Source organism: Oryx dammah, unplaced genomic scaffold (assembly GCF_014754425.2).
Source record: "Oryx dammah isolate SB20612 unplaced genomic scaffold, SCBI_Odam_1.1 HiC_scaffold_13, whole genome shotgun sequence".
Lineage (NCBI taxonomy): Eukaryota > Metazoa > Chordata > Mammalia > Artiodactyla > Bovidae > Oryx > Oryx dammah.
This window is the reverse complement of record NW_024070197.1, coordinates 13,282,450-13,304,416: the sequence shown is the minus strand read 5'-3', so window position 1 is coordinate 13,304,416 and position 21,967 is coordinate 13,282,450. Positions and strand designations below refer to the sequence as shown.

The following is a 21,967-nucleotide window of genomic DNA, read 5'->3' as shown; positions in this document are numbered from 1 at the left end:
AGTTGTGGTCCACAGGCTTCTCCTTGCAGTGGCTTCTCGTTGTGGAGCATAGGCTCTAGGCCACGTGGGCGTTGCAGCTTGAGGGCTCAGGAGTTGTGGCTCACGGGCTCTAGAGCACAGACAGGTTCAGTAGTTGGGACACGTGGGTTTAGTTGCTTCATAGCATGTGGGATCTTCCTGGACCAGGGATCAAACTCATCTCCTGCACTGGCAAGTGGATTTTTTACCACTGAGCCACCAGGGAAGCCCTGGTTTATCTGATATTTGTTCATAATTGGATTCAGGTTATCCATTATTAACAGTGATGTCCCAGAAGTGGTGAGGCAGCCCTCTAAGGCATCATACCAAGCAAATGTCAGTCTGTGGGTTTGTTCCAGCTGGTGATTTCAGCTTTGTGTGCTTGGTTAAGGTGTCTGCGAAGTAACTGTTGTCCTTTTCGCAATTAATATTTTGAAACAGTGTGGCTATCTTACCCCTCACTAAACTTTTCCAAATTTTAGTACCCATTGACAATTTTCTGTCTTTCATTCTACAGTTATTAGTTTGTGTTCTACCATGGGGGGTAGCTCTCTCTTCTCATCCATTTATTTCTTAAACATTTCTTTATTTATAATTTGGATTCCTGTATGGAATTTTTCGGTAGGGATTGTCAAGGTGTTTTTTATTATTGTTGCAGAATCCAGGCTTTTATTAGTTCTCTTTACATCTGTGCATAATTGTCAAAAGGATACTTCCTGCCTAAAAAGAAACAATGTATTTTCATATCTTTTATAAAAAGTTGCCTATTTCAGTTTAAATATTAATGTGGTAACAAAATTATGAGGAATACAAGCAGAGATTTGCAGAACTCTAAAATCTCCCATTTTGGGACAACAACCTGGGACCTGCCCGTATTTGACAATGTTCTGTTGTTAGAAATCACATCTATAAGGATCATTTCAAATTGTACAATATCATCTGCTTTACCACAGTTGCTGAGAAATAAGAAATCCTGATGGGGTTCTCAGAGCTTTCTGCCTTACACCAGTCTCATGAGGTGGATACCCCTGTTCTCCCCTACTTGCTGATGACAGAATTGAGGCGGAGAGATGTTAATAATTTGCCGAAGATGACACTGCTAGTGAGTGGTATAGCCCGGATTTCAGCCCATGCGTGTTGACTCCAAAGCCTGTTCTTACTCACATGGTCTCTGATTACACCTTGGAATAAGAACGACCACTGGAAGCTGCAGCATACTGATGGGGCCAGTGTGTAGGTGGGCATGTTGCTCCCTGAACAGCTAATGAGAGGGGGTCTCAGAGGCATCTGGTATCCTTGCAGGATCCCTCTCAAGCCTACTTGGCTGCAGCCACTTGGAGGACTGAGTGCCTTGCTGATTCACAGTGAGCCCCAACTGGGTTAGTCACATTTTTGTAAACCAGTTTTCATTGACTTCTTTCTCCTTTCCCCCTCTGTCTTCCTAGGACTCTGCACTTCCCTGGAAGGAGAGAGAAGATGAACATGTTCATGGTGAGTAGAGCTTGTCTCTCTTGCTGTTAAAAATACCATTTTCGTACTCAGAGATTTTACATGGATTTTTCTTTGTTTTTAACTGAAGTATAGCTTTCCTGATACCTTCTTTGTTTTTAATTGAAGTATAGCTTCCCTGATAGCTCAGTTGGTAAAGAATCCACCTGCAATGCAGGAGACCCTGGTTCAACTCCTGGGTCGAGAAGATCCGCTGGAGAAGGAATAGGCTACCCACTCCAGTATTCTTGGGCTTCCCTTGTGGCTCAGCTGGTAAAGAATCCACCTGCAATGCGGGAAACCTGGGTTCCATCCCTGGGTTGGGAAGATCCCCTGGAGAAGGGAAAGGCTACCGACTCCACTATTCTGGAGTCGCAAAGAGTCGGACACGATTGAGTGACTTTCTCTTTCACTTTTCACTTTCATAGTTGATTTACAATGTTGTGTTAGTTTCAGGTACAGCAAAATGATTCAATTATATATATGTATATATATATTCCTTCCAGGGAAATATTTTGTAATAACAAAATACTGACTATAGTTCCCTGTGGGTTTTTCTTTTTCAAGGAGAATCTAAGCCTGTGAGGACCTTTGTGAGCCATGTGTGCTTTTTAAAAAATACCTGTCTTATGTAATTAGTTTTGGTTTTAATTTTGGTCTTATTTCATCATTTTTTATTTCACAAGTAAAAGAAAAATTAAGGGACACGAAGAACATCTTCCACTTTAATATTTCCCAGCTTACAAATTAGCTGCTTTTATATTTCTGTAATCTCTTCATCATATGTATTCAAAGCTGTGTATTTGTATTTATAACATAGTAGTAGTTGTATTAGTCGCTCAGTCATGTCTGATTCTTGGTGACCCCATGGACTGTAGCCTGCCAGGCCCCTCTGTCCATGGATTCTCCGGGCAAGAATACTGGAGTAGGTAGCCATTCCTTTTGCCAGAGGATCTTCCCAACCCAGGAATCGAACCCAGGTCTCCTGCATTGCAGGCAGATTCTTTACCATCTGAGCTACAGGGAAGTTCATTTATAACATAGATACAGTTTAAAAACTTTTCTCATTTAATACTACCTAACATTCACTTTTAATTGCTTTATCATGTTCCCCAAAACTTCAGTTCAGTTGCTCAGTCGTGTCTGACTCTTTGTGACCCCATGGACTACAGGACGCCAGGCTTCCCTGTCCATCACCAACACCTGGAGCTTGCTCAGATTCATGTCCATCGAGTTGGTGATGCCATCAACCATCTCATCCTCTGTCGTCCCCTTCTCCTCCTGCCCTTGTCTTTCCCAGCATCAGGGTCTTTGCTAGTGAATGAGTTCTTCACATCAGGTGGCCATAGTATTGGAGCTTTAGCATCAATCCTTCCAATGAATATTCAGGACTGATTTCCTTTAGGATTGACTGATTGGATCTCCTTGCAGTCCAAGGGACTCTCAAGAGCCTTCTCCAACACCACAGTTCAAAAGCATCAATTCTTTGGTGCTCAGCTTTCTTACATACCTATTTTTAAACTATTTTTTATTCATAGACCTTTAATCTAGGACTTCTACTGTCTTAAGAATGCTACAGTGATGATGTTCCTGATTTAACTTTTTTCTCAAAAAATATATTCTGAAAAATATTGCCTCTTTTTGCCCTTGACATAATAGATATGCAAAATTGAAGTGGTATATTTTGTAAGTGGTGCCTTGGATGTTTTTTGGTAAAATAGCCGAATATGGCACAGCAGGGTCAAACTGCCTATTCACACAGAAAAAAATAACTGTTGGTAGTTTTCTTATGACAAGAGTGAGATTCTGTCTTCCTGTGCTTGAATCAGACCCTGTGTGTATTTTATTTACTGCTTTATTTGTTTTTCCATCTTGTACTGGGTTGGCCAAAAAGTTTGTTCAGATATTTCTGTATGATGGTACGGAAAAGCTGGAATGAACTTTTTGGCTAACCCAGTATTTTTTTTTTTCTTTTGATCAAAATAACCCACGACCTTAATTTTAAAAGTCAGGTGGTACTTCACTTGTCACTGCGTTGACACCTGAGAACAGTTGTCTAAAGAGGTATGTACTTGGTTTTATCTTTGTTTTAAATAAAAGGGTTGTGAAAAATGAGGAACCAATTCAGATTTATCCAGAAAACCAAGATTCTGCAGTCAGAGTATACCGTTAGATAAGAGAAAGACAAACAGGGAAAGAAAGAGGGGTTTCATCTGAGGCCTGGCATGGCCTTTTGGTTAATTCCCTCATATGACCCTCCTCCTCACCTGGTTCCTACTTCAATGAGAGGCAGGTGCCATCATATACTGCCGGGCCTAAATTAGTAAATGTTTCCGGGACAATTGACGATTGTAACTAAAAAGTGAAGTGTTTGGGGGAGTTCTTTTTATGGCTCAGCTGGTAAAGAATCTACCTGCAATGCAGAAGACCTGGGTTCAGTCCCTGGGTTGGGAAGATCTCCTGGAGAAGGGAAAGGCTACCCACTCCAGCATTCTGGCCTAGAGAATTTCATGGACTGTATAGTCCATGGGGTCGTAAAGAGTCAGACACAACTGAGTGACTTTCACTTGGTGGTCCAGTGGTTAAGACTCTGCACTTCCACTGCCGTGGCCCAGGTTCAATCCCTGGTGAGGAAACTTAAGATCCCACAAGCTGCAAGGCATGGCCAGAAATAAGAAGTGAAGGCTTTTTAGTTCAGGATGCAGCAGCTGGAAGTCTAGGGAGTTTGTTTATGAGTTCACTGGGAACATCAGGTGAACACACAAAGCTTCCTTCTCCATAGCTGCACTTGCAGTGAGGCTGAGGAAAGTCAGTGTGATGTTGGCAGGATGGAAGGAGGGGACTGAGAAGTCTACACGTTGCACAGGAGCCAGAGCAACTTCTTCCCATCCTCCTCTCCTTCCTGGTGCTGCCCCTCTTCCACTGGACACTGGCTATAAGATTGAGCTGGTATTGTTTGTTGTAGGAGGCTGTGACCTTCAAGGACGTGGCTGTGGCCTTCACAGAGGAGGAGCTGAGGTTACTGGACTCGGCCCAGAGAAAGCTGTACCAGGATGTGATGGTGGAGAACTTCCGGAACCTGGTCTCAGTAGGTGAGGACAGCCTTTCTCTGCAAGTGTCTTGTGACCGTGGTGTTTCAAGGCTCTGGGGTTCTTGAGATGGTTCCCTGAGTTTGGAGACCAGACTTTTCCAGTTCCAATGGGACATGAGAGGCTATCTCTGGTCTTTCTAAACAGTGTGTTTGAGGTCTTTTTCTTTTTTTGGTCAAAGAACAGTAAATGAACAGTATCCTGCTGTACCTTGTCTGTTCTTTTTCAGATTTCACTCATGTCCCGTTAGTGGCAGTCCCATTAGTGGATTATAAAGCCAACTTATCAAGCCTAACATGCCATTTTTAATGAAATCAAATATTAGAGAAAATACCAAAAGCTTCTTAGGAAGAATAGATCATGTCGCAGCGAAAACCCTGCTTGATGCATGAGTGGTCTGAGAGCCAGTGGGAACAGATTTTAGGAAAATAGACATTGGTCAGAAATAGGTCATTCAGCCTTCATTTCAGTAATGTGTATTCCTACATATGTGTCTGAGTCATGAAATAAATGCTACTTCTTCAGTGGGTCATGATACAAAGTTTGAAAAACAGGGCCTTCAGTATCTATTTTTGAAACATAAATTATTTGTTTATTATTGTTATAATCAAGGCAAAATCTCTTAAAACTATTAGCCTGGATAATGGGAATATAATCAGAACCATTTTACAGTTTGTCCTTCTCTGCTGTTCAGACTTCACTCTTCAGTATCTTAAATATACAGTTGGAAACTCAAACTTCCAGTAAACTGTAGCTCTGACCTGTTCATTTTAACTTGCAACTCTGCATGTTCTCATTCTTCAAAAGAGATACAAAACATATAGAAAGAGAAGAGACAAAAAAAAAAAATAGGCTTTGGATGATGAATTCAGTGACCCAGATAGAAATTTAGGTAAGCACCAAGCAGTTGTTCATTCTCGTGGTTAACTCTCCATATGTTGTGCTTCTCGCCAGCCCTGTTCTGTCCATCACCTGGTCCCAGTGGGACATCTCTTTCCCTGGTTATTCCATAGTCTATACTGGTCACCTGCTCCCACCTTTCCCTTCCTACAGTTCGTTCTTGAAGTGGCGAAGGGATTCTTTGTAACTTTAAGTCAGATTATGTTAGTTGTCTGTTCAAAATTCTCTTATGGCTTGTTTTACTTAGAATGAAAACCACCTAAAGCAACTTCTGGAATCCTCTAATGGTCTACTTTTCGACCCCACCACCTCCCTGAATACATCTCCTCTCCTCCTTCTGACTCTGTCCTTTCCATCTCCATCATCCTCCCTACTGTCTGAGACCTGCAAAAGATGTATCTCCTTGTCCTCTCTGCCTGGAATACTCTTTCACTTGTAATCCTTCAGGCGTATGTACTTACCTCAGGTCACTCACCTTCCAGAGGAAGAGAGGGCTGTCCTTGGACCACCCTATAGAAAACCCAGTCCTCTCTTTCTCTGCCCTGCCTTGTTTGATCTCTGAGCACTGATCTTCACTCATGTACATACGTTTTGGTTTACCTGTTTGTCACTTCTCTCTCTTCCCCTGGAGGGTATTCCAGGAATGGAGGAATTTGTCACTGTTGTTTTTTAATATTGATTTCTTTATTTGGCAGTGCCAGTCTTAGTTGAGGCATGCTGGATTTTCAATTTTCATTCCCTATGTGAGATCTAGTTCCCTGACAAGAGATCAAACCCAGGCCACCTGCATTGGGAGTGTGGAGTCTTAGCCACTGGACCACTAGGGAAGTCCCCAGAGTAGAGGAATTTGGTCTGTTTCATTTATAGCTTACAAGCCTAAGTGCTTAGAATAGCCTTGGTACATGACAAGGACTCTAAATATTTGTTGAATAAATGGATGAGTCAATGGATAGAGAAATTTGCCTACCATTTAAATAGCCAATGGCTGGTGAACAAATCTGAGTGAATAGGGATATTGCAAAATGTTTTTGTGTCTTCCAACGAATTCCTAGCCTAATTCTCAGAGAAGGAAATGGGAACCCACTCCAGTACTCTTGCCTGGAAACTCCCATGGACGGAGGAGCCTGGTAGGCTGCAGTCCCTGGGGTCACTAAGGGTTGGACACGACTGAAGCAGCTTAGCAGCAGCAGCAGCAGCCTAATTCTAACTTCTCAGGTCCTATGGTGTATATGTGGGTGTTTGCCTTTCTGTACAAGTTGACCCTCATCAACTTGAGCAGACACATACATAGAACCTGTAATTATAACCAAACTGAGTGAATGCTTTTCTTGTGATTTTCCTTTAGCCATTAGTAGCAAGCATATTCATTTGGGGAGAAATTTGTTTTTTGAATGAAGAATTCTTACGTCTACTTAGGTAGCTTTTCTTAGAAGGAAAAAAAATTCTATTTCCTTATCCATCATATCCGGGGGGGAAAGGTCTCAGAAAATAGCTAACTGGTGAGTTAGTCTTGCCCTGAAAAGATTTTCCCAGCTCCGTCCCATCTCCTTCCTCCCAGCCCACCTCAATAACAAGAAATGGATCTTAGATTGTTACTTCTACAAACATTTTGTTTGTGTGGCGATTTGTACATATCCTTTGGAAGGGATTTCAGATCATGTTTGCCTTGACTGCTTTGATGATTCTTTGACAGTGTCTAGTCTTTCTAAGGAGAAGGCAGTGGCAACCCACTCCAGTACTCTTGCCTGGAAAATCCCACGGACGGAGGAGCCTGGTAGGCTGCCGTCCATGGGGTCACAAAGTCGGGTACAACTGAGCAACTTCACTTGCACTTTTCACTTTCATCCATTGGAGAAGGAAATGGCAACCCACTCCAGTGTTCTTGCCTGGAGAATCCCAGGGACGGGGGAGCCTGGTGGGCTGCAGTTTTTGGGGTTGCACAGAGTCAGACATGACTGAAGCGACTTACCAGCAGCAGCAGCAGTCTTTCTAAATACTTATCATAAGCTATGGAATTCATTCCCACCTCACTCATAAACTGCCTTCTTCACTTTAGAAATCATTCTTGTTAAAGGCCAATGTATTTATGTCCAAAATTTTTCCATGCTGTGCTTATTAAAAAAAAAAAAAAAGCAGCCAGTTTGTTTTCTTTATTTATGTATTTGGCTGTGCCAGGTCTTAATTGTGGCATGTGGCATCTCTAAGTTGCAACAGGTAAACTCTTAGTTACAGCATGTGAGATCTAGTTCCCAAACAGGGATCAAACCTGGAACCCTTGCACTGGGAACTGGACCACCAGTTTTAGCGACTGGACCACCAGGGAAGTCCTTTCTTTGCTGAGAGATCATTCTTCCTTAGCCTGTAAATGTTAATTCCTACTTTATGTGGATGTGGAGCCGTATTAGGCTATACAGCTACCTCAGAAGGATCCAGTGTATAGGTTTCAGATTATGATACTGATGTGCTGCCTACTGCACTAAGACGCCAGAGTATTGTATAGGTTTTCATGCTTTTTTTCACCCCACTGATTCTTAGCACCTTGAATCTTCTCAGCACTACCCCCTTGGTGTACTGCTGCCTGTGCAGCTTTTCAGCACACTGTACTTTCCAGTGCTTTTCCTCTTTCAGACACCTTCCTTCTGAAAGCTCTTTTGCTTCTCTGAGTTGATTCAGAGATCATCTAGAATTCAAAATTGTTGAGCATCCTGGAAATCAAACTGGGGTTCACCCGTACCTGCCTTTCTTAAGCCCTGACTAACTTAACTGCCAAACATTGTGAAACCTGTGAGCACAGCAAAATGCTTGTCTGTCTTGATACTGTACTGTGATAGGAGCGATATGTAATTTTTGAAAGATGCTGTAAATGGTATGTCAGATAGCATTTTGTTTTACAGGGTTTTCATTACTTCTAAGTATTTGGGAGTTTAATGGACCATCTCTTGGTTGCTGTCAATATATAAACCTGAGAACTTTATTTGTGGGGAAAAAGATAAGTCAAACCATGCTGGGGTTCATTAAAGTCTCATAGTGTGTCTTAAGTGTGAAATCTTGACTCTTTAAACAAAGCTTTCACCTGTCCACATCTCTCAATTCTCTGTCGTTATAGAAGAAAACAATCAAAGTGAGTTGAGGGCCGTTCGAGAGAGAGGATTACATGAAGAGCTTTCCTGCTGGCAAATCTGGCAACAGATTGCGAATGACTTAACCAGATGTCAAGACTCCATGATAAATAGTTGTCAGTTCCACAGACAAGGTTATTCCCTGCACCAGGTTGGGGCAGGGCTATCTATTCAGATTTCTGAAGATGAGAACTATATATTAAATGAGAAAGCAGGTGGTCCTGCTGATACTGGAAAGCCAAGGTCTGCATCTTTGAGAACCCGGGATTCTTGGAGAAAAAATTCCTTGAATGGGTCACAGAATTATCAGAATAGATACCAGGAAATTTCCACGCAAAGTAAACTGTGTTGGTGTGAAGAGGATGTTGACAGTGTTGGTCGGATTTCATACCACCTTGATGATCGAGGAGTACTCAAGAATGAAAAGTCTTACTGCCACAATGATTACAGAAAAGGCAGCACGAAGGTTTCCACATTGGATCAGAATAGCATGATTCACACAGGACAAAAACCTTACCAGTGTAATGAATGTAAAAGAACCTTTACCAGCCTTTCTACCTTTGATCTTCACCAGCAGTTACACTCAAAAGAGACATCCGACGTGTGCAATGAATGCGGAAAAGGCTTCCGTTATAGCTCAGTTCTTCATATTCATCAGAGAGTTCACATAGGAGAAAAATGCAGTGTGTGTGATGAGTGTGGAAAGGAATTCCGTCAGAGGTCACAACTGGAAACTCATCAGAAAGTCCACAGCATAAAGAAACCATTCACGTGTGCGGAATGTGGGAAAGGCTTCAGTCGTCAGTCAGCACTTACTGTTCATTGTAAACTCCACACAGGAGAGAAACCTTACAGTTGTGAGGAGTGTGGCAGAGCCTTCAGTCAGGCCTCCCACCTTCAAGACCATCAGAGAGTCCACACTGGGGAGAAACCATTCATATGTGACGCATGTGGTAAGAGCTTCAGTCGGAATTCACACCTTCAGTCCCACCAGAGAGTCCATACAGGAGAGAAACCGTACAAATGTGAGGAGTGTGGGAAGGGCTTCATTTGTAGCTCAAATCTATACATTCATCAGAGAGTCCACACAGGAGAAAAGCCCTACAAATGTGAGGAATGTGGGAAAGGTTTTAGTCGGCCTTCAAGTCTTCAGGCCCATCAGGGAATCCACACTGGAGAGAAGTCATATGTATGTAATGTGTGTGGTAAAGGCTTTACTCTGAGTTCAAACCTTCAGGCACATCAAAGAGTCCACACAGGGGAGAAACCATACAGATGTGAGGAGTGCGGGAAGAACTTCAGGAGGAACTCCCATTATCAAGTTCATCTGGTCGTCCACACAGGCGAGAAGCCCTATAAATGTGAAGTGTGTGGGAAGGGCTTCAGTCAGAGTTCGTATCTTCAAATCCATCAGAAGGCCCACAGCGTAGAGAAACCCTACAAATGTGAAGAGTGTGGGCAGGGCTTCAATCAGAGTTCACGACTTCAGATCCACCAGCTGATCCATACTGGTGAGAAACCATACAAATGCGAAGAGTGTGGGAAGGGATTCAGTCGTAGAGCAGATCTTAAAATTCACTGCAGAATCCACACTGGAGAGAAACCGTACAATTGTGAGGAGTGTGGAAAAGTCTTCAGGCAGGCCTCAAATCTCTTGGCCCATCAGAGAGTCCACAGTGGGGAAAAGCCATTCAAATGTGAAGAATGTGGCAAGAGCTTTGGTCGGAGTTCACACCTTCAAGCCCACCAAAAAGTCCACACTGGAGAGAAGCCATACAAATGTGAGGAGTGTGGGAAGGGCTTCAAGTGGAGCCTGAACCTCGACATGCATCAGAGGGTCCACACGGGAGAGAAACCATATAAGTGTGGGGAGTGTGGGAAGCACTTCAGTCAGGCCTCAAGTCTTCAGCTTCATCAGAGTGTCCACACTGGAGAGAAGCCCTACAGATGTGACGTGTGTGGTAAAGTCTTCAGTCGGTCTTCACAGCTTCAGTCTCATCAGAGAGTCCACACAGGGGAGAAACCTTACAAGTGTGAGACGTGTGGTAAGAGCTTCAGTTGGCGCTCCAATCTAACAATTCATCAAAGAATCCATGCTGCTGATAAATCCTATAAAAGTCATAGGGGTGTTAAGACCATCAGAGATTCAACTTAGGAGAAAAGTTCTATAAAGTGATTTTTTTTTAAACTCAAGTGTCATGTGAATTCTTCAGTTGTCAAATTCAAAAGAAAAAAAAAAATCATTTGTTTCATTAAAAAGTCAGCATTTTAACCATAGCTCAACATGTCCCAGTGGTCAGAAGGCCACATAACAGAGATCCCTTATAAGGGGTATAGTAAGGGCTTCAGTTCAACTTTAACCTTATTATTAAATACTAATCAGAGGAGAAGACTTAGTATGATTTTATCAGGCCTTGTACAAAAGTATGATGGATGGGTCAAAAGTAATGCCCATTAGAACTCTTGATGCCCAATAGTCTCTCCAGAATGCAGAGACTTTGTTCTGAATTTGCATAGTCTGACCATGGCCAAGTAATACTTCATGTGAAAGTTGCTCAGTCATGTCTGACTCTCTGCGACCCCATTGGGATTCTCAGGCCAGGATACTGGAGTGGGTAGCCTTTCCCTTCTCCAAGATATCTTCCCAACCCAGAAATCGAACCCAGGCCTCCTGCATTGCAGGTGGATTCTTTACCAGCTGAGCCACAAAGGAAACCCGTAATACTTCATAGGTGCTCAATATTTGTTAAATTAGTAATTGAAAAATGTTTTATAAATTATATTGCAATCATGCTCAAAATTTCATAATTTTATTCAGAACAGGTAATTAAATGTGGCCTTAAAAGTAGTTCAGAGAGACAGAGTTAAAAGTATAAGTAAACCACTCAGTACTGCAGTCTGCAGTATTAATTTGACATTGTCCCATTTTGATTAGCTCCTCTTGTCTGCCTAGCCTTGCTTCCAGTTGTATCTTAAGATACCATCTTGGAGTTTGTCTAGTATTCTGTCAGATTTATACAGTACAAATTCAGTTACTTTTTGTGACAGTATGAAATGAAGTGAAAGTTGCTCAGTCATGGCCAACTCTTTGCAATTCTCTAGGCCAGAATACTGTGGGTAGCCTTTCCCTTCTCCAGGAGATCTTCCCAACCCAGGGATTGAATCCAGGATTCCTACATTGCAAGAGGGTTCTGTACCAGCTGAGCCACAGGGAAGCCCTTGAGACAGTATAGACTTACTGAAAAATGGATGGAGAAGGAAATGGCAACCCACTCCAGTACTCTTGCCTGGAGAATCCCATGGACGGAGAAGCCTAGGAGGTTACAGTCCATGGGGTCGCAAAGAGTCGGACATGACTGAGCGACTTCACCTTCACCTTTACCTTCAATCTTGCAGTACAGAAAACATACGATTGATTCTTTTTTCAAGTCAGAGTTATTAATGACAGTGATAAAGGACAAACATTTCTAGTAAATGAATTGTTGGTTTTTTGTTCTCCACATTTCCATCTAGGCTTTGATGTCATAGTCTTCCAAAGGTCTTAGTGTTTACTTTGATCAAGACTTCCAAAGTTGAGAAGAGACGCTGTTTATAAAGTAGATTACTTTCATCAAGTTCTCTACCCCATTACTACTCCTTCCTGGCCTGAAATAAAAGGAAAAAAAAATATTTGTTGGAAGTTGGTCATTTCATCAAATACATTGATTCAGTGACTGACTTGCACACTTTTCCTAGCGATGGATTGAAAAATTGCTTTTTGAAGAGAAGTTGGCAAATATATATCAAAATACAGGATGTGACTTCTGTGATACAGAAATCATAGAAATGGAACTTACAATTAAGAGAGTCAAGTAGAAAAGGTGAGTAGCACATCAAGGATGCTGCTAAATTTTATAAAATGAAATAAATATCCAGTAGGAGTTTATTTAAATATATTTTGGTATATGAAACCAGATTTAGAGAACTGATGTCCAAGACGCAGGACAAAAGCATGTAACAGGCTGATGTAGTTTAGGGACATTACACAGTTTAAACGTGTGTTTTTTAATCCATCCTGTCATCTGTAAAAGGATATTCACCCTCATGTAAACAGTGACAGGATTTTCAGAGAGTTTCCACATTTTAGATTCCATATTTTAAATTTTTTATTAAGCATCAATTTTACAGTAAAATACTGTGATATTTATAGCACTGTAGGTAGTAAAACTATGTAAAACATAGAAAGTTACTAAACATACTAATTGCTCACAGTTAAGAAAATATAGAAAATGTATATATAGCCCAAGTTAAGGAATAGAACTCGGAATCAATTATAAAAAGAAATTTATATGGGTGTTCAAAGATACAGAATATCAGCTAGTATAACTATATATTTTTGTAACGAAGTTTAGGCATAAATCCATACAGCCCAGAAGATTATTTTAATTCCAACAGTAGAAATTAATACATCTTAGTTCTGTTTCTTACTGGGCTGAGGGATGGATAATCCAGAGTACTGGCTTGTCCTTTCAAGTGCTTTGTCTGATTAGGAAAGTAACTGGTTCATTCCAGGTTCTGTAACCCAAAGAACCTTGAGCTATGAGAGGAATTTAGAAAATGAGTGTTTTAATTGTTTACCAAGGTGACACTGATTGGGCAAACCTGAAGATAGAGTCAATATATGTAAGTCTTGGAGGTAGAATTTATCAAAGATTCCCTAAGGAAAAGATGTGCTTAAGGAAAGAACATAGCATGATGAGAACAACCTGTTGAGATTTGAATACTATTTCCTAGTTCTTAGTTCATTTTTCACTGATGTTTAACACTTGTTTGGTTAAAGAACTTTACTCAGCAAAAATGAGTATATAATGTGAGAGGCAGGTTTCTCAGATTCATTTCCTAGACCACACCTTCATATGAGTATGAAAGTCCATGCTACCTCAAATTGCATTAGATGTTATATTTTGAGTAGATATCAAAATAGCCCACCAACTCTCAAAGTAATTTGTATAGTTTAGTGAGTTAAGTCAAGGACTGGAAACCTACTGCCTTTTAAGTTTGGTGGGGGTTTTTTTGTTTTTTGGTTTTTTGCCACACTTCTCTGCATATGGGATCTTTGTTCCCCATCCAGGGAAGTCTTTGCTTTCTATTTCATAGATCTCTTCATTCACTTGCATCTACTTACTGTATTTTTATTTTTTAAATTACCAAGGGGCTGTTTTTTTCATTTTAATACTTAGCTTATGTATTAGTATATGCTTTCAAAATCCCACATTTCTTTCTAATTATGTATTAAAAATTCCCATTCTGATAGTGAATTTTCCTCCTTGTGGTTCTGTCAGTTTTGCTTTTCCAAGTTTGCTTTATGTTGTATGTGAACCCGTTCTTGGTAGTGTGAAATTTATAAACTTTGTATATTTTATAATGCTTTTTCTTCAAGGACTACTTTGCCCTATATTAATTATTTTTAAATTATAGGAATAATTTGAAACCTTGGATAATGCTATCTTCCCTAGAGAGAATTGTCCTTTATTCCCTTTAAGTGCTTGAGTGTCAGTAGCTCAGTCGTGTCCGACTCTTTGCGACCCCATGGACTGACTGTAGCCCGCCAGGCTCCTCTGTCTATGGAATTCTCTAGGCAAGAGTACTGGAGTCGGTTGCCATTTCCTTCTGCAGGGGATCTTCCCAGTCCAGGGGTGGAACCTAGGTCTCCCGCATTGCGGGCAGATTCTTTACTATCTGAGCCACCAGGGAAGCCGGGACTTAAGTGCTTGAAGATACTAACAGAAAAGATTCACCCTAATCCGATTTCAAGTAATTGAGGTGATTTAGAGTTCGGTTTTAGTCTCCACCAAAGGTGATCCATTACCCTACGTTACTTATTCCTATAGGCAGTTCTTGGAGGTTTTACTACCGACTTCTCTTCCCTACCCTGACCTCCTCTCAAGCCCCTTGAACGTGGCTAAAGTGATGCTCAGCTTTCAACACTAGAATGATTGGGATTCTCAAGAAAGACAGCAGCTCCAAACGGAACAACTTCGCCAAACTCCGCGCTGGCCTTCTAGAAGTCAGTACCTAGAAGTTCAGGGTATTCGGAAGTACTTCCACTTCAGGGGGCGGGGCCGTGGCCGTCGTTTCTCTAGGGCATTCTGGGACGTGTAGTCTGAGGCCCGTGTAGCACAGAGCACTTCCGTTATGCACGGCTGGAGCATTCTGGGAAGTGGTCCACGGGCTGTCTCCAGTAGACAGGCGGTGCTTTCGCTGTAGGAGGAATAGGCTACCTCCCACTTTCCCTTCGGGTAAAAGTGTCTTCAGTTCCCGGGGCCCGGCTAATCTTGGTGGTGGAGCCAGCGAGTCTCTGACCCTCGTCCTCAGAGAAAGAAACCGCGGCCGGCTGCAGAGTTTGTGTTCCTCTCCGCTGAGCCTCCAGTTCAGAGAAGTTCCTGTAGCCCCAACTTGGGGACTGGTCGTCAGGTTTGAAGGTCTCCCGGGGCTTCAGTTGGCCTCCCTCAACTACAGTCAGTTCTGCCACTTCCTAGGGTATAATTTTGTGCTAGTTACTTACTCTGTCCTGGCCTCATTTATCCGCATTATTAAAGTAGTGTCATTCAGTTCAGTCGCTCAGTCGTTGTTCAGCTCTTTGCAACCCCGTGGACCGCAGCATGCCAGGCTTCCCTGTCCATCACCAACTCCCAGAGCCTGCTCAAACTCATGTGCTTTATCCAGCCTGGCATTTTGTATGATGTACTCTGCATATAAGTTAAATAATCAGGGTGACAGTATATACAGCCTTGACTACTCCTTTCCCAATTTTGAGCCAGTCCGTTGTTCCATGTCCAGTTCTAACTGTTGCTTCTTAACCTGCATACAGGTTTCTCAGGAGGAGTAGAAAAAACTACATTTTAAAGCTATCATCCTCTCCATCCCCCACCCCCGCCCCATTTGTTTTTTCTGGTAGTGGTTACAATCCTACTGCATTGATATGTTTCTTATAGTTCTTTTTATTAAGATTCTGACTCTTCAAATATTTGTTATGTTTTATCAATGAGATAAAGCAAAGCACTACTGGCGTCAGAGGACTGCTTTAGGTTGGCAGTTAACAGGGTGGCATGAAGGAGTTTCTGGAAATGTTTGGCCGAGAACTCCCGAGAGTCGGGTTAAAGCTCCAAAGGGGCGGGCCTGGCCCTCCCTCCACTTGGGGTCCTGGGAAATGTATTTCGCCGCCCTACCCACCCCCGCCCCGCGCCCCAAATCTCTCCGGAAATGAGGGGTGCTGCTCGTGTTCTCCAGGGCTTTTGGGAAGTGTAGTTCCTGAGCTCTGTGTAGTCAGAGGCTCTTCCGCTCCGGGAAAGCGCAGCCGCCACCATTTCTTTCGGTCTGGGAGGTGAGTTATCCCTGCGCCCCCTCGACCTCTCCGAGCTTTTCTGGCTTGAGCGTGGTACTAGTCACTACCTGGCCGGCTGTCTTAGTATGGAGAGGTCGTGGCCGCCGGCGGAAGCCAGGAAGAGGAGAGCAGAAGTGCGGAATCCCTCTGCTCTCCTCCCTGGCTTGCCAAGGAGGCGCTGCTAACTTCTGTCCGTACGATATATGGCGAGCTGTTGACTATCCGTGCCCCTACTTTCATCCTCTGTAAGAGTGCGAGAGATATGGTCACTACTGGTTAGGGTTGTGATTAGATTCAAGTGAGATCACACGTGTCCGCAGCTTCGAATACTGGCGGCACCACGGGTAGGCTTTTGCTATTGAAGCAGTTAATTTTCCCAGGAGCACCGTTTTGACTGGATGCCCCAGGGAAGACACCCAGGAGCGATGGCGTGGCCTTTCTGTCCGAAGACGGCTCCTTCCGAGCTTTGACTGATCTCTTTGTTTAGGAAGCACTGAGTTACCCCGCGCTAGAGCCTCGGAATGTCCGCTGCAGTTTATACAGGAAACGTGAGACAGTCATTCTGTCCCACCGCATCGTTTTCATCGCCCGTCCTGAATCCGGAAAGAGGGGAAAGGAAGGACTTCCTGCCTCCTCAGGGCATAGCCGCAGGTACTTACTAATGAAAGGTCTTTCTTGGTCGGTCATCTGTTTTCAGTTAATTAGGTTTCCCCTTCACTCAATAAATTACCACTAGGAAAACATTCAGTTATCTATTGAATACATCTGAGAATGTTTAATATGCTTGTTAATATGTATTTCTACCATAAATATGTTTTTGAAATAAATATTTTAAAATATGAAACATTTTATTTACTTTAGGTTTTAAATAGTAAAAAAAATTTTTTGACGTATAGTTGATTTACAAGGTTGTGTTAATTTCTGCTGTATAGCAAAGTGACTCAGTTATTTTCTTTTTATTATGATTATCACCGAATATTGAATACAGTTCCCCATGCTACACAGTAGGACCTTGTTTACCCATTCTGTACGTAATGGTTTGCATCTACTAATCCCAAACTCCCAATCCTCCCCTCCCCTAATGCCCCGTCCCGCACCCCCACCAACAACGGTTTGTTCTTTATGAGTCTGTTTCTGTTTCATGGATGTGTGTCATACTTTAGATTCCACATATAAGTAATGTCATATAGTATTTGCCTTTTTCTTTTTGGCTTTGTTTAGTATGATAATCTCTAGGCCCATCCATGTTGCTGCAAATGGCATTGTTTTGTTCTTTTTAATGTCTGAGTAATATTCCTTTGCATATGTATACACAACATGTACTTTATCCATTCATCTGTCAATGGATATTTAGATGGTTACCATGTCTTGGCTGTTGTGGATAGTGCTGCTGTGAACACTGGGATCCATGTATCTTTTCAAATTATAGTTGTATCTGAGTGTATGTCCAGGAGTGGAATTGCTGGCTTATATGGCAACTCTGCTTTTAGTTTTTTGAGGGATCTGCAGATTGTTTTCCAGGTGGCTTCACTAGGTTACATTGCCACCAGTAGTGTAAGTGGGTTTCCTTTTCTCAACACCCTCTCCAGCATTTATTATTTGTAGACTTTTTAATGATGGACATTCTGACCAGTGGTACCTCACTGTAGTTTTGATTTGCATTTCTCTAATAATTAGTGATGATGAGCATCTTATCGTGTGCCTTTTAACCACCTGTATGTCTTTTTTTGGAGATGTCTATTTAGGTCTTCTGTCCGTTTTTTGATTGGGTCGTTTGCTTTCTTTAAAACTTATTTTTATTTTATTTTGTATTTTGGGCTGTACCTCACAGCTTGCAGGGATCTTGGTTTCCCAACCAGGGATTGAACCTGGGTCACAGCAGTGAGAGCCTGGAATCCTAACCACTGGACCTCCAGGGAAGTCCCCCTGTTGTTTGCATTTTTGATATTAAGCTGTATGAGCTGTTTGTATATGTTGGAGATTAACTCCTCGTCGGTCACATCATTTGCAGACATTTCCTCCCGTTCCATAGGTTGTCTTTTCGTTTTGTGTATAGTAGGAGCAGAAATCTTCACAGTAGGGATCCTGTGTGTGGTTGTTCTTTGTCCATTGGCTGCAGTCTGGCTGACAGTCTTCTTAGTAGCTGCAGTCTACTCCAAGCTCTGCTTACCAAGCTGTGTGGGCGTATCTACCTTGGAGCATGCGTGTTCGTGCATAATTTCTGCAAAGATCCACATGAGGTCATGAAAGCCGTGGCCTGCATCTCATGGCTTCTTTGTCCTTCCCCAGTTATGCCTTCTCAGGACTCTGACTTTCCCCAGAAGGAACATGAGAAAATGACCGAGTTTCAGGTAAGTAAGGCATTGCTTTCTGTCTTCTAAGGATTTTATTTCTCAGAGATTAGGGACATCTTTGTCCCTAATCTTCCTTGGAAAGCTTAATGAACACAACACATCTTGAGTGCACGTTATGTGCTAGGCTGTGTGTTTTGTTTGTTTTATCATCATCTTTGCTTCACAAAGCAGTCTTTGAAAAAATTAGGGAAACTTAAAATAGACAAACATAATTTACAGTGCTACCCTCCTTACAAACTAGCTGTTTTCTCTTTCTCATTTTCCTTTTTCAAAGGCACGACTATATATTTGCAATATTAGAACTGATGGGATATACTTATTTATTTATTTAGAATTTTATTGTGTAACTGATTTATTGGCTGTGCTAGGTCTTTGTTGCTATACACTGGCTTTCTCTAGTTGTGGCAAGAGGGGGCTACTCTCTACTTCTGGTGTGTGGGCTTAGTTGCCCCATGGTATGTGGAATCTTCCCAGACCAGGGATCGAACCCATGTGCCCTGCATTGGGAGGCAAATTCTTAACCACTGGACCACCAGGGAAGTCCAGTGAGGTGTACATGTAAGCATTAGATAAAGGTTTAATATCTCTAATTCTTATCAAAATTAGCAACACAAACTAAGACCCAATTGGAATATGAATAAAAGAAATTAATAGACATGTCAAAAAAAGGAAAGTAGATTTATGAAGAAAATAATGATCATTAATAACTAAATGTGTGAAAATGTTAATAAATCTTTCTATTTATTTATTTCACTTAGATTCTTGAATTTTTTTTGTTTCATTTTTTAAGGCTTTCAGTTCAGTTCAGTCAGTCAGTCATGTCTGACTCTTTGCGACCCCATGAACCACAGCACGCCAGGCCTCCCTGTCCAGTGGTTAAGAATTTGCCTTAACAAAATGAAATGAAAGAGATTATAATAAAACTGCTTGTTCAAATTTATGGAGCACTTATTATGTTCCAGGCACCAGTGTAAGTGATTTACAGGTATTCATTAATGTGATCCTTTCAAACACCTTGTGATTTAGATACCATTATAGAGAGGAAATTAAGATAGTGAGAGGTGAGGGAATTTGCCCTGTATCCTGTAATTAAAGCCCTGAAGTGTGAACTTAACCTATGCCTTCCCCAGCTGTGCATGCAGCAGTTTCTGGATGTGGCTCGTGCCTTTAAAGCACAGTCCAGAAGCTGTGCACCTGTCCTGGAGGGTTACTGATGGCCCGTGACCTTTGCAGACGTTAAAAACAGTGATGGAGTGGGGTGGTAGGGAGGTGACAACACTGTCACTGAGAGAAAGAGACAAGTGTTGGGACTGACCACTGCCTGGAGTCCCTCCAAATCAGTAACCGTTTTGGGGGTTCATCTTCTTTATCCTGCTTGATGCTCCCCTTTCAGTGGAGGTTGTAAGATTGAGTTGACACGCGTTTGATGTTGTAGGAGGCTGTGACCTTCAAGGATGTGGCCGTGGTCTTCACTGAGGAGGAGTTGGGGTTGCTGGACTCAGCCCAGAGGAAGCTGTACCAGGATGTGATGGTGGAGAACTTCCGGAACCTGGTCTCAGTGGGTGAGGACGGGTGCCCTCTGACCCTGAACCTCATCCCCCTTGAGAGTCTCTGATCCTTCTTTGTTTGAAGGGTTGGACCTTTTAGCCAATTTTTTTTTTTTAACCGAAGGTTAGTTTTATAGTTACTATTTTGTTGTTGTTGTGGTTTAGTTGCTAAGTTGTGTCCAACTCTTTTGTGACCCCCACAAACTATAGCCCACCAGGCTCCTCTGTCCATGGGATTTCCCAGGCAAGAATACCGGAGTGAATTGTGATTTCCTTGTCCACCTTGGACCTTTTGAAATGGTTCCCTGACCTGGAAGACAGGTGTTTCTAATTCACAGGATTCTCTGATCCCTGTCTACTTGGGCAGAATTCTGTCTAGGGGTGATTTTGCCTCCCTGGGGATGTTTAGTGATGTCTGGAGATCGTTTTGATTGTCACAGCTGAGGGAGGGGTGCTACCGGCAGCTAGTGGCTGGCAATGCGATTAAACCTTCTCCAATGCACAACACAGCCCTCACCACACAGAATAGCCAGTCCAGAATATCAGTAGTGCCTGACTGAAAAACCCTGTTTTAGATGAACTAGAAATGCGCAGCTTAGCTTCTATACTTTGTTAAATATTTTGGTGGATCATGGAGTCACCTTAGTTTATTGTACTGGGATTATTTTTTTTTTCTATAAAATAGAATAAGAATAGAAACTGTCAGAGTTCCTTATCAAGACCCACTCACATTGCAGCAAAACCCATGACTGTTTGCATTAAGTAGTGTGAGAATGTGGGAAATATGATAAAAACAGACATTGGCTAAATCTGATTTTATCTATATATAGTCATGAACTAGGTTATGACATTTCTCTTTTTGTTTTAATTGAAGTATAGTTGATACATTAATTCAATGTTGTGTTACTTTCAGGTGTATAGCAAAGTGACGCAGTTGTATATACGTATTCTTTTTCAGTTTCTTTTCCCTTGTAGGTTATTACAAAACATTGAGTGTAGTTCCCTAAATTTATTTATTATTACAGTTCGTGATTAAAAAGTTTTTGAAATATAACTCAAGGGTTATAGAATTTGGACAAAGATCTCTTTTAGCGGTGTGTTCACCTTAAATATATAAATCTGGCTTTTCCTAGGCCATCTTCCCTTCAAAGCAGATATGGTATCCCAGTTGGAAACAGAAGAAAAACTGTGGACAATGGAGAGGGAAACCCAAAGAAATGGGCATTCCAGTGAGATCCACTCAGCTGTTACTTCAGGTATTAGTTTATCTGCTTCTCTCCACATCCATGCCGTCGTCTCTTGCCTGTGACAGCAGCCTCCACACTGGTCTCCATGCTTCCACCCTTGCACTCCTGTAATTTCATATAGTAGCCAGACTGGTTCTTTAGAAAGCGAGTAAGATTACGCCATTCCTCTGCTCGAAACTTCCAAGGCCTCCTGTCTCACTCTGAGACCTTCCAGTGGACTGCAGGACCCTACCTGGCCTGGCTTTCTCACCAAGTTCCTCTCTGATCGCCTGGCCGTTGACCCTTGCTTTCATCATCCCTGCCATCCTGGCCCTTTTTGGAGTATTCTCTTCTGCTTCCTGGCCTTCGACTTGCTCTCTGCCTCAGTGTCCAGGCCCCCAGCCACTCCCTTACTCGCTCAGGTCTTTGCTCAAATCTCGTCTCATCAGACAGCCCTTCTGTGTCTGCCCCATTTACTGTCCCATCCTTTCCCCTTTCTCCATGCCTTCACCCTGTCTTAATTTGTGTCTAAGCACTGATCACCTCCTGACCCAGTAACCTGTCTTTATTTCCTTATTCATCATCTGTCTCCCTGTGAAAGTAAGAATTTGGGCAGTTGTATTTGCTGCCTCTGTTCAAAGCCTCCAATGGCCCTTCTGCGTGGTAGGTGCCCAGCACATAATTCTTGGGTGAAGAAATTACTCTAAAAATTACTATTGTTTGCAGCAGGGGTGAGGAAGCTCTCCTCACAGTCCTGACCTGTGACCTCAGCCTTCCTCATCCGTGAAGTGCGCTTCATCCTCCGGATCCCCAGCCCCTCCGTGGCCCTCGGTTCTCCTGCCCTCGCTCAGATCTGCTTTGTT

The 21,967-nt window shown here is 42.4% G+C and overlaps 2 protein-coding genes across 11 annotated transcripts in view; both read left to right on the top strand.

Moving 5' to 3' along the window:
* The window catches only part of LOC120872284 (zinc finger protein 234-like), a 28,834-nt gene extending 18,027 nt beyond the window's left edge, over positions 1–10,807 (top strand). For 4 of the 5 annotated variants that reach the window (XM_040252530.1, XM_040252528.1, XM_040252531.1 and 1 more), the window contains 3 exons: positions 1,464–1,509; positions 4,472–4,598; positions 8,602–10,807. In XM_040252530.1, the coding sequence (XP_040108464.1) occupies positions 1,495–1,509; positions 4,472–4,598; positions 8,602–10,769 (2,310 nt within the window). In that variant the 5' untranslated portion in view covers positions 1,464–1,494 and the 3' untranslated portion in view covers positions 10,770–10,807. Of the gene's footprint in view, positions 1–1,463; positions 1,510–4,471; positions 4,599–5,402; positions 5,488–8,601 lie in introns of those variants that run through there. The other variant, XM_040252532.1, reaches the window with a different exon arrangement.
* The window catches only part of LOC120872281 (zinc finger protein 227), a 36,588-nt gene continuing 19,138 nt past the window's right edge, over positions 4,518–21,967 (top strand). For 2 of the 6 annotated variants that reach the window (XR_005723212.1, XM_040252522.1), the window contains exons 1-5: positions 15,900–15,977; positions 16,465–16,628; positions 18,267–18,328; positions 19,767–19,893; positions 21,012–21,134. Coding sequence is in view for 2 of the 6 variants with exons in the window: in XM_040252522.1 (XP_040108456.1) it covers positions 16,499–16,628; positions 18,267–18,328; positions 19,767–19,893; positions 21,012–21,134 (442 nt within the window). In the remaining 4 variants the exon portion in view is untranslated. Of the gene's footprint in view, positions 4,599–15,899; positions 15,978–16,464; positions 16,629–17,808; positions 18,329–19,766; positions 19,894–21,011; positions 21,135–21,967 lie in introns of those variants that run through there. The other 4 variants (XR_005723215.1, XM_040252523.1, XR_005723213.1 and 1 more) reach the window with 3 other exon arrangements.